The 17,668-nt window shown below is 34.9% G+C and overlaps 1 protein-coding gene across 2 annotated transcripts in view; it reads right to left on the bottom strand.

Moving 5' to 3' along the window:
• Stat92E (Signal transducer and transcription activator Stat92E) overlaps nt 1–17,668 on the bottom strand; it is a 110,976-nt gene that overhangs the window by 15,336 nt on the left and 77,972 nt on the right. The window contains exon 18 of one of the 2 annotated variants that reach the window (XM_081735911.1): nt 17,074–17,230. The exons of the other annotated variant lie outside the window; for it this stretch is intronic. Coding sequence (XP_081592037.1) covers nt 17,095–17,230 — 136 coding nt within the window. The 3' untranslated portion in view covers nt 17,074–17,094. The remainder of the gene's footprint in view (nt 1–17,073; nt 17,231–17,668) is intronic. 2 annotated transcript variants of the gene reach the window in all.

Here is a 17,668-nt window from a genome sequence, read left to right as displayed (position 1 = left end):
TTAAATATGATTTAAAATGTATCGGAATACTTTACTTTTGTATGCATTATTTAGATTCGGTTTCATAGAAACGGAGAATTCTAGTTACAAAGACCCTTTTCTTCTAGAATTTTAAAGTTAGGTTACGTGACCACAAAACATTTTTATCTTAATAACCATTATGTAATGCAAACAGCTTACGATGCATATAGGTAACCGGTGATAGTTTCGAAAGTAGGTACCTGTGAAACATTTCAAGCGGTAAAACTTAGGTCACTGAAGAATCAAAACAGAAATTGCACTAAACTCTATCTCTGCGAAATCGAATTCCGGAGACTAATTCCAAAGTTGGTGTACGCGTTATCTTCAAACTGCAATAGAACGTTGGTTGGGAACAGTAATGTCGAAAATAACTAACTGCAAAATTCACAAAAATAATCCACACTACGCGTTTATTTAATGTCAGCAAATCTGTATTTAAATGCTGTTTAATAACAGAATTGAAATTCTCCTGAACCAGAAATATTTTATATAGGTATAACTGTCCAGACACGAAATAATGTTATTTTCGCAACTTACTGACAATTGCTCAGTTCAAAACTGCCACAGAGATTAAGTCAGTTATATTCAGATTTTACTTTTAAAGTCAGCCACTTTTGAAAAATGGTAGTTAACTTCGAAGATAAAATCTCAACATTTGTAACCGCAAGAAAATTTCATGCCCTCTTGGCTTTGAAACTTCACATACAGTATGTCCTCTACCCAATTCTTTCCCAATTTTTGACGCTAGAGAGGTTTCAACTGTGTAAACATGAGAATTGCCCACTTCAACGTATGGGATTTGTTTATGTTAGAGACTAACCAAACAACTCCAATTCTAAATTGAATCATCCGTTTTATCTAACCCTTTTAAGGCGAAATAAGTATTTCATTTATAAAATGTATCTTCTTGGAATATGGAATGCTATCAATAACCTTTGCCCTACCTAGCTAAACAAATTATCATAATATAACATCTAGACTACTTAACGCTATTCAAAGTGGTAGTATTCCTACTAATCTAACTTAACTTTGTGACTTAATACTAACTAATTAGTGACCTAGATGCAGAACTATATTAATTATTTTAAAATATATAAAATTAAATAGAAAATTACTGTTGCAAAAGAGTTATCTAACGACGTTTGTCATATCTTATTTCTATTGCGATTTTTAAAATTAGTTCTTAATTAACGCGATGTTCACGTCCATGTTTGGAAGTGGAAACTCTTGTCCTATACTGATTCCAAAATAAAACTTTGGGGTACATACAGGTTTTGGAATATTTTTTCAAAATTCTGATTTTTAGAAAGAAAATTTAACTTAGTAGAATTACAGTATTATATACCATCTGAAAGCTCTTTTCATAAGCTTTAAAATGACACCTTAACCAACATCCTTAGCTCAGCCTCAAATATCAAGCGAACAAACATCATTCACGTAACTTTTGGTGAATTTTCAGAATTTTAAGGGCATGTAATTTTGAAACCGGTTAAAACAAGAACTTGAGCTTTCAGCTTGTTCTACACAGTATAGGAAAATTAAGCCTTCAAATAGCTAGAGTATCAATTATGGGTAGAATGACTTTATTTGTAGTGGGCGGTTCCCATATGTTGTAAAGTATATCACTAAATTCGATTTACGTTAATTTTCTCCTCAAGATATAGTTGCATGTATAATTAATCATTTCGCTAACTCTATGAACCGTAGAATGAATTGTGAAGAAAATTAATCTGACTCTACCTTATATGTTTTATTTTGAAATAATTGTAAAGAAGAGTTATACGCATTTAATATATCTTTTCGATAAAATATTACAATTACAAAGATTTTATTTAGTTCTATCTGTTGTAAAGTTAGAAATTATTTTGTTAATTAAAAAACTCCACATATATTCTATACCAGTATTAAAAGATTTTGATTGGTGCTGCAATAAAATTAGACTGTTCTAATAACATTTTGATTGAAAAATACATTTTATTTGAAATAAGAATAATCATCTAAGTAATGTCAATAGAGGATCGACAAAGATGTGAAAGTACTTGGATAAATTATTTTTTTAATATAAAGGACAAATATGAAGAGGAACTGACATATTAGAAACATTTGTTCATTTGATTATCGATTTATATAAAGTCAGTGAGATTGCGTAAATATTTTAATTCAATGTATGAAACAGTTTAAAAATTCGCAGTATGTTAGGTTATTCCCGTTTCTAAGTAACCAATTATTATTATTTTAGTTATTTTATAATAGATATATTAAAATCAAATTAATAACATACCACAGTGTCAAAAAGGAACTTGACCAGGTTTTCCATTCATATTTGGAAGTTCAGATCTTCTCTGGATGCTGCTTAAAGCTTAGTTCAGAGTGAAGTTTAGTCTTTTTCGGTCGTGACTACACCTTTGTCAAGTAAAATGTCTAGTTGGCCTGTTGGAGTCATAGGTTCAGCTTACACAGAACATCCATGGAACGAATCCAGGGAACGTCTGGCGTCTGAGAATATGCAAAAAATGGAGGTGGACAGCTGTATAGGGAAAAGTCACTTTCACTTCTTGGTCTTTATTTTTTCCTATATTTTGTAGCTGGTAGTCGCCACTTATGTCTGTCTTTGCCAGCTTGTTGTCGAGTTTGATGAGTGTCTGTTCCACTGAACTAACAATACGAAAGAAAATAACCTTGACAAAAATATTTGGGAATATCTGAAGTTGTAGGAATGAACGCGTGAAATTTCCGTATCCCAGGAATTGTGCTATGTTGAAGTGATCTTGTGAAATTGTTACTAACTTGGTAAACTCTTCTTGATTGACAAATGTAAAATGCACTCCAGTAAAGTTTGCTCCTGCCCAATCAAAAAGCTACAAGGTTGTAAGAGATGTGTTATCGTATGAATACTGCAGACTTGCTCGAGCTTCCAACCTCTCTACTGTGCCAACTCTGCCACCAGCCCGATCACAGTGGCCCTTTCCATGAGCTGTTGCAGCAAAATGCCATTTAGTTTCTGTCAAAATCAACTTTATGTAAAACGAAAGTTTAAAAAGTTATTTTTGTTCTTGTACTAAGCACTAAATTCATCAAATAAGCAGGATAAGTCTAAACTGGTTTCTCAAGAACACAAGCTATACAGCCGTAGTGTTGTGTTGGAGACATTCCGAAGTTACAACATAAGTGACATGCTATGGTTTTAACAGTAGCTTGCCCACTACTTGAGTAATAACTTTGCTCCTCATCCTGTTCCACAAATATATAGTTTTCTGTAAAATTACAGAAAACAACAAGCTTTGATTATCGTAAATTTTCTCTGTTCATCATAAAGGCATTTCATTGTTTCGCAACGAAGTCATGACTCATCAACACAGACATCTTATCATAAAAAAGTGATAGAGCTCATGTGTCGATTTCTGTAATGTTTTTAAGTTACATCTGTCTACAGAAATCCACTGTCGGATGCTTACGTCAAACTCCTGCTCAAGTATGGTCCTGATTTCGTAATTCCCCAGCATAATATACAGTACCTTATGTAACAGTCTAGTGATGCTGGATTGCAAAGATGCTTTGCAAGTCAGTGTTCATATGTCCTTATTTTGTAAATTGTTGTGGAAGCGAATTTTGCATTATCAGTCAGAAGTTTCAAGTTTAGCTGAATGGTGCATACACGTACAATATATGTACCACTCTGACCTGCCAGAATACGATTTTAGACGTCAGTTCTGTAAATTTTGAAAAATGAATAACCATATTAGTTTTTTTTTTCTTTTTTTAAATTCCGTATGTCTCCATTAAATCGCACAGAGCAGTTCTCATCAAACTTTAAATTTTCTGTCCATTACTATTCTTCATAGGTACACAAGCCTTTATTCAGATATGACACTGCTTACCTCAGTACTTTCATAAAATTCCGTAGTACTTTCGACAGTTTCCTGTGGTAAACTCTTTCCAAGTTTCTGCTCTGGACTACACAAGTTACTTTTGGGTTGCATTAACTTCTTTACTGAACGAACCATATAGTTTGAGCCAAGCATTACATACACTCCATGATTGAGGCAAACCTGTTAAAATCATGATTTTCGTTTTCTTGCTACTTGAATTTGTGAAGTGTCTCTTAATATTTTGCCAAACATAACTATTTCATTGTCACTTTCAGAGGATTCTTAATTGGCATGTTATTTTTCAGTGTTGACTGTACTCTCTTGCTCTTCTCTGTACAATATCCCTTATAAGCTGACTTATTTCTTTTACAGAAGACTCGCCCAAATCCTGGAGATAGGCTTTGAAGTACCTTAATAACTAAGTAAACAGAATTTCCTTATGAGACTGACCCTGTAGCATCACAGTCATTGGGTACTGACCTACATCATCCTCTTTTCGAAGTGTACCGAACTTTTTTCTACATCTTCACATATTTTGACTATTTTGGGCATTTCCAGCACAAATGTACACATCAATTGTGTAAATTTCACAGTCCCTTTGTTTGGCCACTATGACTCACTTTATTCAATGGAGTGTCATACACTTTGTACTTTTCTCCTTATGTTGCTTTTTGAGAAAATCTAAATCAAAATTTTTGACTCTGTCTATGAACAGATGCACAGCAACTGTCAAAACTTGAGACCATAAGTATAAGACTAACTAGATTATCAATTCTTATAATTAAGTTTCATTAAGTGTACCCGTTTTTAGAGGTACCCAGTCTGGTGTTATGGTATAATTCGATCCCAGGCTATGTGAGCTACTGGTGAAGATACTTTGTCGATTAATCATTTGAGAGCCAAAATTCCAGATATAGAGCAAAAATAACTAGATTTGGTGCTAAAACTATTAAATTAGCAATGTTGAGTATATTTGAGAAAAATATTTCTTCTTTTATTTCATTGTTTCGTCTTTGGCGTGGGAGACCCGGGCTCGATTCCCGGTGGGATCTCAAGCTGTTCGGATCCCACGTTCAGCTGTAGGTTCACGTCTTATATAGCCTCCTTGGTGAAAGAAACCCTAAACCCAAAATCAAATCAATCATTCATTTCATTGTTTTCTCAGATTCTTACTCGTCTATTTTAGTGTCATGAACTCTTGGCTTCTTTTCAGTATATTTAATTACAGCAGCCCTGTCTACATTAATATCGCTGATATTGCGCCATTCATTTTGAGATTTTCTACTTCGGGTTTTATCTATGCATAATTTAATTCAAAACCACACGCATCTCAGAATTATACTGAACTAGCAGCGTTCACCCCGCTTCGCTGGGGTCACCCCGGAACGCAATAAACTTTGTTACTTAGATAATTTTTACTTTTTCGCTTTCAAGTGATATGATAAAAACCATAGAAGATTGCAGTAAATGTTAACATTATATCGCCTGTCATTTATGTTAACCCGCCGAGTGACACGGTCATGTGGGTTGCATATAAATACGGTTAGATTTAGCTATGATGAGCTAACAAATGATTTCTACGTTATGGACACTTGAATGGTCAATTATCTCAAGACACTGGTAATTGAAAATTAAAGTGATATGATAAAAACCATCTAGGGTCCAAATCTTAATAACCCCCCAAAAATAAAAGAAATTGGTTCAGCCGTATTAGCGTGATGAGCTAACAAAGGATTTGTACGTTCTCTTTTATATATATAGATATAATTCCTAGTTGCTGTCTTATTAACTTCAGGACACTCTCTTGTATCTTTCGTGAAATACTGTTATTCTATGTAACTAGTTACTTTGATTTGATAGTTTTTACCTCATCTTTTAGCACATGAAGTTGAGAATGATACTGAAGATAGGTGGCAGAAACTGTACCACAGGGTACTGCGACACAGCTATTAAAACATCTGTTGAGAGTTATTAGTTATTTTACTACTCTAGACACAGAAGTTGTTTTCTCTTTTTCTGTGGCGTCGATTCATCCAACTGTCTGCTGCTGAACCTCCGGATCTCATGAACAGGTCAAGTTTTTTTTTTTTTTTTTTTTTTTTTTTTCCTCAGGGCAAATTAGGGTAGTTCGTGTCTGAAAGTTAAGGGTCGGAAATAATTATACTTAAGCGGTGTCAAGTCTTTAGAGAGCTTTCATATATATTCAGTGACAGATGTTTCTGTCAACTTGTATACAGACTAGGCTTGCAAATAAAGGACAATTACAATTAGTATTGATTTGCTGTTAGTGGTTGACAACAAATATACGTATTACTGTTAACTATCTAAGTGTAACATCCAAAAACATCGTAAATAGTACGAAACTTTTACATCGTGACATTCTTAAATATACTTGGGCCATACCAAATGGAAAACACATGATGAAATTTAACACGTTTTAGTAGATAGAAGAAAGTCTAGCACAATTAATATTCGATCGTTTACAGGAGCTGACTGATATTGACTACTACCTGGCAGAAACGATTACGAGGTTAGCCTTAAAAATAATATAGTAATAATAATCAGCATCTGATAACAGAGAAGTTTTTATTTCAAGAAATTCGAGGAGGGTGAGGCGAGAATGGAATACAGATTAAAGTGTCGAATAAGAGAATGACAGAAACCTAACATTGTTAGGGTCATTAAGTATAGGTAATGGGCAGATCATATAGTCAGAATGGAAGAAAATAACACTTTCGAAATTTTCACTGGAAACCGAATCGAGAAAAGAACATTAGGAAGCCCTACGTGTAGATTGGAGGATAATATTACGATGGATCTCGCAGCAATAAGAATACAAAATGGAAACTAGATCCGGTTGTTAGCAACGCAACTAAGTTAGTTTTCGCCCGAGACAAGAATTTGCCTTAGCTCCCCCCTCCCCACTGACCAATCAAACCAAAACGCTCCCCGACTATACCTGATATTGGCATCACACAGTAATTCTCCTATCCATTTCTTCTTTAAGTGATAAAGCTTTATTCCAAATTGCAGTACATAATTTCATTTTTAATACAAGATGAAACACCAAGCTAATTAGTGTTTGATTGCCAAATAATCTGAGAACCAGGCTTGACATATTTTTATAGTCTTATCATAATAACTGCAAATCACAGGGTTTTGGAATTATATTGGGATGTGCATATGTGTATAACGAATCAACAGTCTGTTGCTTTAGAACAGAATAATTATGACAGTCAAGCTGTTGCCTCGAGTATTATACTCGGACATTTTGCAAATCTCTTAAATCGATGTAAGTTAACTGAAAATACAAAAAACTGGAATTAAAACTTAAATTTGCTCTTTTGGCTGCAAATTTTTACAATGTCTTCAAAGGATAGCTTTGAAGCTAACTTATGCTCTATGAATATGATCCTTTGGTTGGTGATTCGCTGCTGTGCTGTTCAGTTTCTGAGGTACTTTTTTTTTTTTTTTATGATTTTTAGTTTGGTGAAGCTCCTTTCCTTGCCTTATAGTGAAAATGAATATTGCCCAGTTTTGCGCCCCGGGCACATGCCCCGTTTGCCCCTCTACCCTTAGTTACGTCACTGCCAGTTAGCTAATGACAGAAGTCAAAGGAGAGGTTTTGTGAATGAGGCACTGAACTTGGATTATCACTTACATATTTAAGGATTCCTATTTAATCTAGTAAATTAACCCTTATATTCTTTTCTCTTTATTGTTTTGTATTTGATTTATTTTGGAAAACAGATAGTTTTCGACCTATTCTTGATAAATTTAGTGCCATTTCTTTTTGCTGATCGCTTGGCTAATTATGATACTGGGTCGAAAACGACTCGGGGAGGCAAATATATAAGCTTTAGCAATAACAAAACAAGTGGGCAGTTTTCGACCCGGAGGGCTTAAATCGGTTAACGTATCATCAAGGTATCCTCCGAACATATTCCATATAATTTTTCTCTTGTACACTTCTGATTACAAAACCCTTCACGCAGTGTCGGACTGGAGTTGGAAACTTAGAGGGGTGCCTTATAGACAAATTTATGTAAACATTTTTGCTTTAAAATGCCTTTTTAATTTGTTCACACACAAAACGACTAGTATATTACAGCCAACAAAAATGTGAATGTAGGATAGATAAATTAGCAGCAGCCTGCATATTCCAGCACAAACAGGAGGGAATAAATATCATTAGGTATCCTACAATTGTATGACTATATTAATTTTCACAGCATTAGTAACTGTTTAAGATCTCTTGAGCTTTCTGCTATTTCGCTTGAAATGACATCGTAATCTACAGGAAAATTCTGGACACATTCAGTATTAAAGAGAATTAAATTTTCCACCAGACTTTGCCCCAAAAGTCGAATCAGTTTAGATTTAATGATCTTCAACTTAGAAAATAAGCATTCACACACTACCTGGGTAGTTGGAAGAGCCCTAACATATTTGTACATACAACACAAATTGCTTAAGTGCTTTCATTTTAAATAAGCTCATACAAGAGTGTAAACGCACAGTATATGCAACCCTCTTTACACCGGGGGAGGATTCAGCTGATCCAGATATTTCGTTTTGTTTTCATCCCATGCGTTTTCATCTCCAGAATCAGCTGGGCAGGAACCACTTTAAAGTACAAGCATCCTTCATATTCTTGAAGTAATCTTTGTAATGAATCGCAAATTGTTTGAGTTTGCGTGTCAGGGTTTCTTTACACACGCCTGTATTTTGTGCTAATGTTTTCAGGGCTCCATCTAATCCACTTTTCTTTATTTCTTTAAATCTCTTTTGATCCAAACAAACACAATCTTTCTTTAGTTGTTCACTTGGAGCAATCCTCTTCTCAACACTTGTAAAAGCGGTGTCAAATTCTGTAAAAGGTTTCTATTTGGAACTTTTTCCACTGGCTGCCTTCTTGCAAAGACGAGTCTTAGAGCAGTTTTAATCAAAAAGCGCTTTTTACGCCGAATCCTTTTCGTTGCAAAATCAGTATTTACCCTGAGATGAAGTTAATTTTCTTCAAATTCTTTCTTAAAATTTTCGGAAAACATTTTAAAGTTTCCATATAGATGAGAAAATTTCTCTCTGAGTGACTTCAAACCTGTTACTAATGTTTGGACCATTTCCCACGCCGCCGTCGTTAAGTAGTCCATGTTTGGGGACTGTAGGCAATTTGAAGTTGGTGTTATAAGCTCAACTAGCTCTGTGTAAAGAGCTTGCGTCATTTGAATTTCGAATTTCTATCATTTGTCTCGTAAACTTCTTGCTCTGGATGTATTTCCATCAAAGTCACTGGATGTACTTATTTCCTGCAGTACACTGACTTCTTGATATCATAAGCAGAACTTCATTCTTACCAAACATTGCTGAAAGACTTACGTTTCGCCCATCGTGTTACTCCAAACGTCTGACGCCTTTTAACTTTTTCGTGACCTCATTTGTTTCCATCCAAACATTACCGGTATAAATAACACTGTAAGCAATAATACACAATATTCTTACCTTAATTAATATCTACTTTCCTACCTGAGAACATGCAGGTGCTGCTTACGTTGAGTCTCGACGCTAGTACTATGATACTACCACAGTCAAATAACGCAACTAGAGATAGCAGTCACAAGGCCATTTGTGATAAAACTAGATCATACCGAGTTGCTGCATATCATCTAGGATATTTGGCAGTGCTGGCACTCGCAACGAAGAGAGCACGGCGACTTGACAGCTTACAGCCTTTAAATAAACTACACAAACCTGCAATAACTCTATGATATAATATGTATAAAAACAATAATGGAAATTTTAACTTTTTTTTTTTTTTTTTGGAGTTCAATAACGCTAAACCTATTTTATTATGACAAAGGGGCACCGTAAGAGGGTGGGTGCAGGCGCAATCTCCGCCTTGCCACCCCGTCCAGTCCGACACTGCCTTCACGGACTTCAGAGCTTAAATTCCCCCCCCCTCCAAATCAAATCTAGAACCTTCCCAATTACGTCGGAATACACACACGGAAATGCATTATCCCTAGCTTCTGTCACAGAAAGAATATGTATAATATATAACAGAAGTAAACTATCTGAATGCTGACAAAAAAGTTGCCATGCAGGAAGTCATAAGAAATAATAATAATAATAAAAAATACAATAGATTTTGCAAGAATAGGAACACTAGATACCAGCTTGATGATGTAGCGGGCGCAAGATTATCAAGACAGAACGAAGTTACAATACTACATTTCTGGTGTAGTCAATGATGTCGCGTATTTGTAATTACACGCTCTTTCTGTTATTACTTTTTAAAAGTATTTGTGTTTTATTGACAAAGAATATGAATGTACGAATACTGTATACCAGGTTGTCTAAAATGTATTGAGCCTTTGGAGGTCAAAATTGAGAACGCATTTATTGTTAATTCAAAATAAACATTATGACACCACATATTTTAAAGTTGATTATAAATGATGGTCTACGCATCTCCCAACTGTATTGGATTCAAGCCTTGGCCTAGTACGTTCTGTCCTTCATAACCTCGATGTTGCAAAGGACAAAAATTCTTATTATAAATGTAACTTCAGTGAATCCATATTCTGTTTCAGAGTTAATAATTCTATACCCACCTGACCAGAAATCATATTCTTTCAATTTTATTTCGCTCATCCCTATTATATCCACGTTGTTGAGACGTCTTTTCTAGGTCTCTTCTCATTTTTTAACTTACCTGCTATGTTTAGACTCCTAACGTTCTGGATTCAATCAGTATTGCCTGCCTGTCTAAGCGACTTTTTACTTTCTCCAAAATCCGTGGAGCATACTGCTTCTAGAATATGGGATTGTTTTCTGCTGTATTTATGTGAGGTGATTTTAGTTTTAAATATTGTTCTTTCTTTGCATGCTGCCTGTTCTTGTGAAAAATACGGTATTTGTTTCACCATAGCTTTTATAAGCTAAGATTTTTTTTTTTTTTTTTTTTTTGTCCATACTCCATACGTTTTCGCAGTTATCCACTGCTAACACAAACAGTCTAGACTAGACCGAACTCACACTGTAGCATTTATGATCAAACGTTCTGGTGGACGTAGAAAAGATTTTTCTCTCTGATTGTATTCAGCCCTGTCAAAAACAAGTGCTCATGCAAAATTTAGCAACTTGATCGTCATTGCTTTGACAAAAAAATGTAATTACAGGGCTCATAGTAGTCTGGTCTCTTCTAAATAGTTGAAAAGTGACCAAAATTTCATCAAAAAATAACTTTAAATCTTGATGTCAAACTTGGGCATTAATTGAAATTGAATTTTACATTTTTTTTTAAGCAAAATATAGATGATAGCTGAACTACGCAATGTTTTAACGTGTTAAGATTAAAAATTATTTTACTTAAGTTTGTCAGATAATAAAAAAAATGTACTACTTGTGTTTAGAGGTTCATTATTAATTATATACTTTGCACGGTTTTGTACTTCCACTCTGATCTGGATGGGGTAAGGCCAAATTTCTGTATTTTCATTGTGTCCAAAAATACAAAATTAATGTAATTAATATATAATATCTAGATTACCATTAACTAGTAATGAAATTTTGTCTTGGTATCACATGATTCGTAAACATAGGTATGGCTTCTAGCAACATTCCGTATACAATAAAAAGTAAACTGTAAACAGGTAATATATATCATTCTCCTTTAACACAACACGATCAAAGTAAATAATGTGGATTATGTTTGCCTTTTTCCATTTATTTTTATATTTTCCTTAGAAAACTGTCAATGCAAAACATAATCACACGAAAAATTGACTTTACCTCCAAAAATGTAACTTTTCGTGACCAACTTGAAAAGAAAGTAACTGTTTAAAAAAAAAAAAAAAAAAAAAAAAAAAAAAAAAAAAAGTGACTCGTTATTAGTCCTGTAATTATAACTGCCGTCCTTTATGAAGATTTTCCCCTTCTGGTAATACACCTCATTTCAAATGCAATTAAGTGGCTTCCCTTTCAGTATAAGTTTAATTTGAAGAGTCCTAAAGGCAAAGGAATACTCCCAAAGACAGGAGTGTGGCCTGTAAGCTAACAGATGAGAAAAAACGTAGAACATTTAACCCTAGAATGTTATAGGTTAATTTTTGACACCTATTTCTACACGCACTTTGTACCAACTACCATCCCCGTAAACTGTTACAATACATTCAACCATGCTTATGTTTCTACTCGTGATTTTTTACTGACGTAGAAAAGCCAAAATAAGATTACATATGGACTTATTCACACCTGCGAGGGAATATCTTTTGTACAATTCATCTCATGCAGCTTACAAGAAATTGACAGCGGCACATTGTCGTGGTGTATGAATATTTACTGCCACTCTTTCTTTCGAACCCACACTTGGTTCTCGTCAAACTCACCTGGCAGCACTGCAAGCTAAACCAAGATGTTCATCCAATGATGTCTTACGGTCAACTGACTGGTAGACGCACTGCTCGCTGCTTGGCCCCGTGCACACGTCAAAGATAGAGGAGAATTGAGGTAGCAGTCGAAACTACGTAGTTGTAGTGTTCTATAGTTCAAGCAGTAGTGGGGGAGAGACGAGGACAAACATTCAAACATAATGGAATACCTTCTTAGGTAAGTGAGGGAGAGAGTGAGTAAAGAGTACCTAAGTGATCTGGCGGCGAGCATGAGACATATCAGCAAAGGGATGATGAGCGAATGTACACAAACACATATCCACTGACATAGATGTGTGCATCACGCATATCCTCCTCCGTTCCTGCTTTGACCCTACGGGACCTGTTCCTCTTTTCTGCCTCCTTCCTCCTTGATCTGTTTTACGGTTTAGATGCCTCTTGCACTCCAACTCTCTGCTGTCTACCCGGCAGTTTGTCTCCTTCCTGATCTTTAAATAAATATATGTACAGTTCTTGGGTTGCTGGGTAAGAACGTTTATTTGTCATATTTTGCCAGTTTTTAAGACGTAAATGAATGCATATTTTCGGCATCACACAAATCAAAGCCTTTGTTATCACAATTTTGAGATAGTCATTGGGTAGACAACGCAAGGTGTAAAGACATGGTGAAGGGAGTTACATAGATAAGTGCAGGAAGTTTTTTTTTTTCTTCTTCTTGGTTCAGCAAACTCTTAATTAGCTGACGCAACTTTCCATTCTTCTCTTTGGTCCTTATACATTAATTGCACCAATATTGAGGACTTTTCATTCACTGTGGAAACAAAAGTTTTCAAACGTAGTGTTAGATTACCTCGGTGTAATGCTTGTCATAGTTGTCCGATCTCTTGATTAATTTACAGTTGATCCCCCAACTTTTGACAAGACAAATTATCAACACCTATCAGCTGGAGTTTTCCTTTAGCATTTTAATTTACACAAGCAAATCAATGAGAGAGAGAAAAGTAAAAGTTCCTGTATCGCGTAATTCCAATACTGATTAAGCTAAGCAGAGTACGTGTTGTTAACCAATATATAAGTAACCCTACTTGTTGTGTGTGTTTGGACGCGGAAAACTCGAGCTCGACTTCCCAGTGGGTGCTCACGAAGTTCGGATCTAACGTTAAGCTGTAGGTCTACATAACTATTATACAGCCTTGGTGCTGAAGATGATGATCAACTGCAACTCAAAGCAATTTACAATACTTGCATTTTCATTATTATTTTTGCTATCTTTACAAACATACATCATACATCACATCATGGAGTTTGGTGATTAAGATGTTACCAGGACACACGAAGTTTTCAGAGAAATAAGTTTTTATGCTATCATAAAATTTAACTGTCAATCCACACATTACCATGTTTTCATATTTTTGGCATACTTTAAGCCAAAAACTAACAAGAGTTCTCGTAACATAGCACTTTAGAAATGATATAGGGCAAAGAGGTTGTTTTAGTCATACTTGTTTCTCTCTTTATGGGACTCTTGATTCCTTGTTTCTGTCTTTACACATATGGCATCTCTAAACTCATCTGGAAAATTATATCAAACGAATTAAACAGTTGAACTATGAATGTTTGGGCGTCAAATGGATCAAAAACTAGTACACAGTGCCACAGAGGGACGTTAAACTCAAGATTTTCACTCGATCTTTGACAAATGTCTTCACTTCAATATCAGAATGGTTACAGGTTACAAAGCATCGTTACGCTGTAAATCCATACAACTATCTAATAGCGTAAGAGGGATGAGACAAGCGCTTACCTCGAAATTACTTTATTATATGTTCTCTGGAACCGCTCAACATAGACATATATTTAGTACTGGGGGGTTTCCTACATCAGAGAATACAACTGTATCATTCTCTAGTACCGGCGGATGAAAGGATTAAAAAATACTAAAAGAACTGCTAAATCTATAAACACGAAACTTAGTGTAAAGGGCTTTTGCATACAACAAACGCTAATTCCGTTCACATGCATGAATTTTGAAAATTTTACCCGAAAGGACAGTTTATCTATTTCTAATGGATTCAATATAGGAATGCAGAAGAAGGAAAACTTTCTCTGAACCGAATCGTTGGATTGAGAAATGACTTCAGAGTGGGGAACTGCCGGAACACTTGTCAACGAGTTACTCGGACCTGCTAGAAGATATACATATTTTCCTCTACCCTTACATTCTACCGAAAAATGAACGGGTACTTCAGCTAATACAACATACTATTACACATATGAACCGACAAAGCATTAATCTTTCAATGCACAACTTTTTGTGTGAGGAAACTTTGAACATTCTTATGAACGGAATGTGTAAGTCAGCGGCACCATTCAGCGTGGACAAAACAAAAACATGAAGCTAGCTTCAATGCTGTTAGAATATTGTTGTAGATATGATACAAAATGCACTGAAGGTTTTTTATTTACTTATCACTTTCAATGCGCACTTTCTATAACGTCAACTCTCTTTCTATATACTGACAACTCTTGACAAAGAGACTTCATAACTATCTGTTTCTTCACATTGAAAAAATTCTCTCGATAATAATAAGACCTAATCTTATTATGCCTGTATATTTATCCTGTAAAAATTGTCAAGCACTATTCTGTCCTCTTCATTAGTCACATATGTGAAGAAGAAACTAGTGTCAAAAGCCAAATTTATATTCCTATTAGTCAAAATTTCCAACTTCGATATAATAAAACCGAAGTACATTCACTTCATAGAAAGGATTAACGTAATGAATTTGACGAAAACGAAAAAAAAAAAAAAAAAAAAAAAAACTGACAACAATGAGCATTCACTGACCAATAAGAACCCACAAAATACAAACGCAATAAGTATCCAAAGTCTAGCTGCACTTTTGAGCATTTTCTTTCTCACTTGAGCAATTGTAATTTTATGTTTTTGTTGACAAATTAGTTCACAGTGAGTATACTGCTTTCGTATGCCGAAGTTATACAATCTTGGATTTAATTTTGATAATTAGGAATGCCAGTTTTGTTTTCGGCATTACATTATTTTTCCATATGTCATTACTAGAGACCGGATGTTTAGGCACTAAAAACCTGGAAAATAGACTGGCAAATAGGCACTAAAATGTAACTCGAAATAATGAAGATAAATACTCAATATAATTAAAAAATAGATTCAAGTCATAGATAATGTTCAAAGACTATAGAAACATACTTCTTTGTTAATATCTTCTTTTATTGTATATATAAAAACGAAGCTTGTTATGCATTCCATGTATACTGAGAGAACCTGAAAGATGTGCACATACGTCAAGAGGTGATTCATGACATCAAAAGAAGACAAAAAGTCCTTTTGCATGTTGTCGAATTCCACGTCGTGTAGGAGTGATAAGGGGGCAAACTTGGAATCCAAAATCAAATCCTGACAATTGGAAAGAGACATAAAGGTGTACACATACTTCGGGAGATTCGTGACATTCAAGAGGACTTTTTGTCTTCTTTTCATGTCACGCATCACCTCTCGAAGCATGCGCACATCTTTCGGTTTCGTTCCAATTGTCAGGATTCGATTTTCGATTCCAAGTTGGCACTCTATCACTTGTACATGACACGGAATTAGACAAAATACACGAGGACTGTTTGTCTTCTTTTGATATCACTAATCACTTCCCGAAGTATGTGCACATCTTTGAAGTTCACTCTGTATATATATTGCAACGTACCACGTGCTTGTATTTACAAACACTTAATATACACATATATGTATGTATTATTTATGTTATATAAATTACATTTTTCCCAATGAAGGCTTAATTTGAAGAAAATGCATAGAATAGGCAACATTAGGCACTAAAGCAATTATTTAGGCAGTAAAGTCGAAATAGGCAAAATAAAATTGGCTTAAATCGAAACTATAACCCCCCATATAAACTTTAAAACGTTATTTTTGATCATATCTTTAATATTAAAGAATAGGCATTTTGCCTAACATCCGGTCTCTAGTTATTACTGAGGAAGGCAACATAAACAGTTCTTGAAAATTTTCACGATAAATTATACAGCCATAATTAATTCAGTTTTGTTGTTAAGTCAATATAATGTGTCAGACATTTTCCTTATTACATTTCTCTAGGTAAAAGTTAAATCTTTTACAGTATTTTATATTGTTGATCTAGTTCAATACTAGAACAGCTTTTAAAAAATCCAACTAAGCTCATCCGCGACTAAGCGGATAGCGTATACGCCTTTGGTGTGGGAGACCCGGCTTGGGTTCCAGACGGGAGTTCATGTTGTTCGGATTCTACGTTAATCAGTAAGTCCTGTCTCATGTAGTCTTACTGCTGAAAGGGACATTAAATTCAAAATCAACTCAAAAAATGCAATTCTGAGATATTTCCAGTGACAAGTGTTCTTTGTACCCGAAAATTAACTAAAAATCAATGAAATTATTGCATAAAGTGTACGCCTAAAAGCTTGTTTCATTTCAAGTGCTCTTGAAATGAACGATACATATACTTTAAACTCACACTATTTCTTCTTTCACGAGGGAAGTTTGTTTTTCAGTCATTTGTTACAAGCACATTCCCTCTCTCACTCCCCGCCCCCCTATCTAGGGATACTTGGCTATGATATATCACGACTGGAATGCAATGAGATACACAAATGAAACGGCCACGCTCTTGGCAAAAAATTTCTCGGAGCAACATTTAAAAAAACTCATAGTGAAGCAAATACACCAAAGAGATAAAATTCTCATGTAATAGGATAGAACTTACCTTATTTTCAGGCAGATTTAATTACTCTTGTTTGTAAGACTGCATCAGATCAGTGAAATTGAAACTGTTAAGGTCTAAAGGATCGTCATCCATGCCTGGTATCTCAACATTGCTTATGAGCTCACAATAGTCCATGTCGGCAACGCCCGTATTATAACTGTGGAGAAGACAGAGAACATTGTCACACTTCAATCTGACACTGGTTTGGCTTTTTCTTAGATTAACGTATATTTATAATTCGGAAATTTATATGCTATGAGTGAACGAAAGCCAGTAGTAATAACATTCCAGTGTCATTATCATCAACCTTTGGTCAACAGAGGATTTATTAATTAATATGAAGCAGCGCTATGCTAGCAAGGATAGAAAATGCACCAATTCCTTTTAAAGTAAAATTTTCATTCTTTAAAAAAGTAATACAAAAAAATGCTTGTAAGCTGCCTAACTGCTTCAAAGCGAGCATAACACCGCCAACTTCTTTTCTAAAGGCCGATTTTTCCTCTTGTTGACGGAAGGTGATTTGTGACAAGTCTCTATCCTCTCCAGCATATGCTGCGTAAACGACTGTTGTTACTATCAATTAAGAAAAAAAGTA

This window comes from Thermobia domestica, chromosome 13 (genome assembly GCF_964235325.1).
Source record: "Thermobia domestica chromosome 13, izTheDome1.hap1.1, whole genome shotgun sequence".
Taxonomy (NCBI): domain Eukaryota; kingdom Metazoa; phylum Arthropoda; class Insecta; order Zygentoma; family Lepismatidae; genus Thermobia; species Thermobia domestica.
The sequence above is the reverse complement of the archived record's forward strand: the minus strand, read 5'-3'. Positions and strand labels throughout refer to the sequence as shown.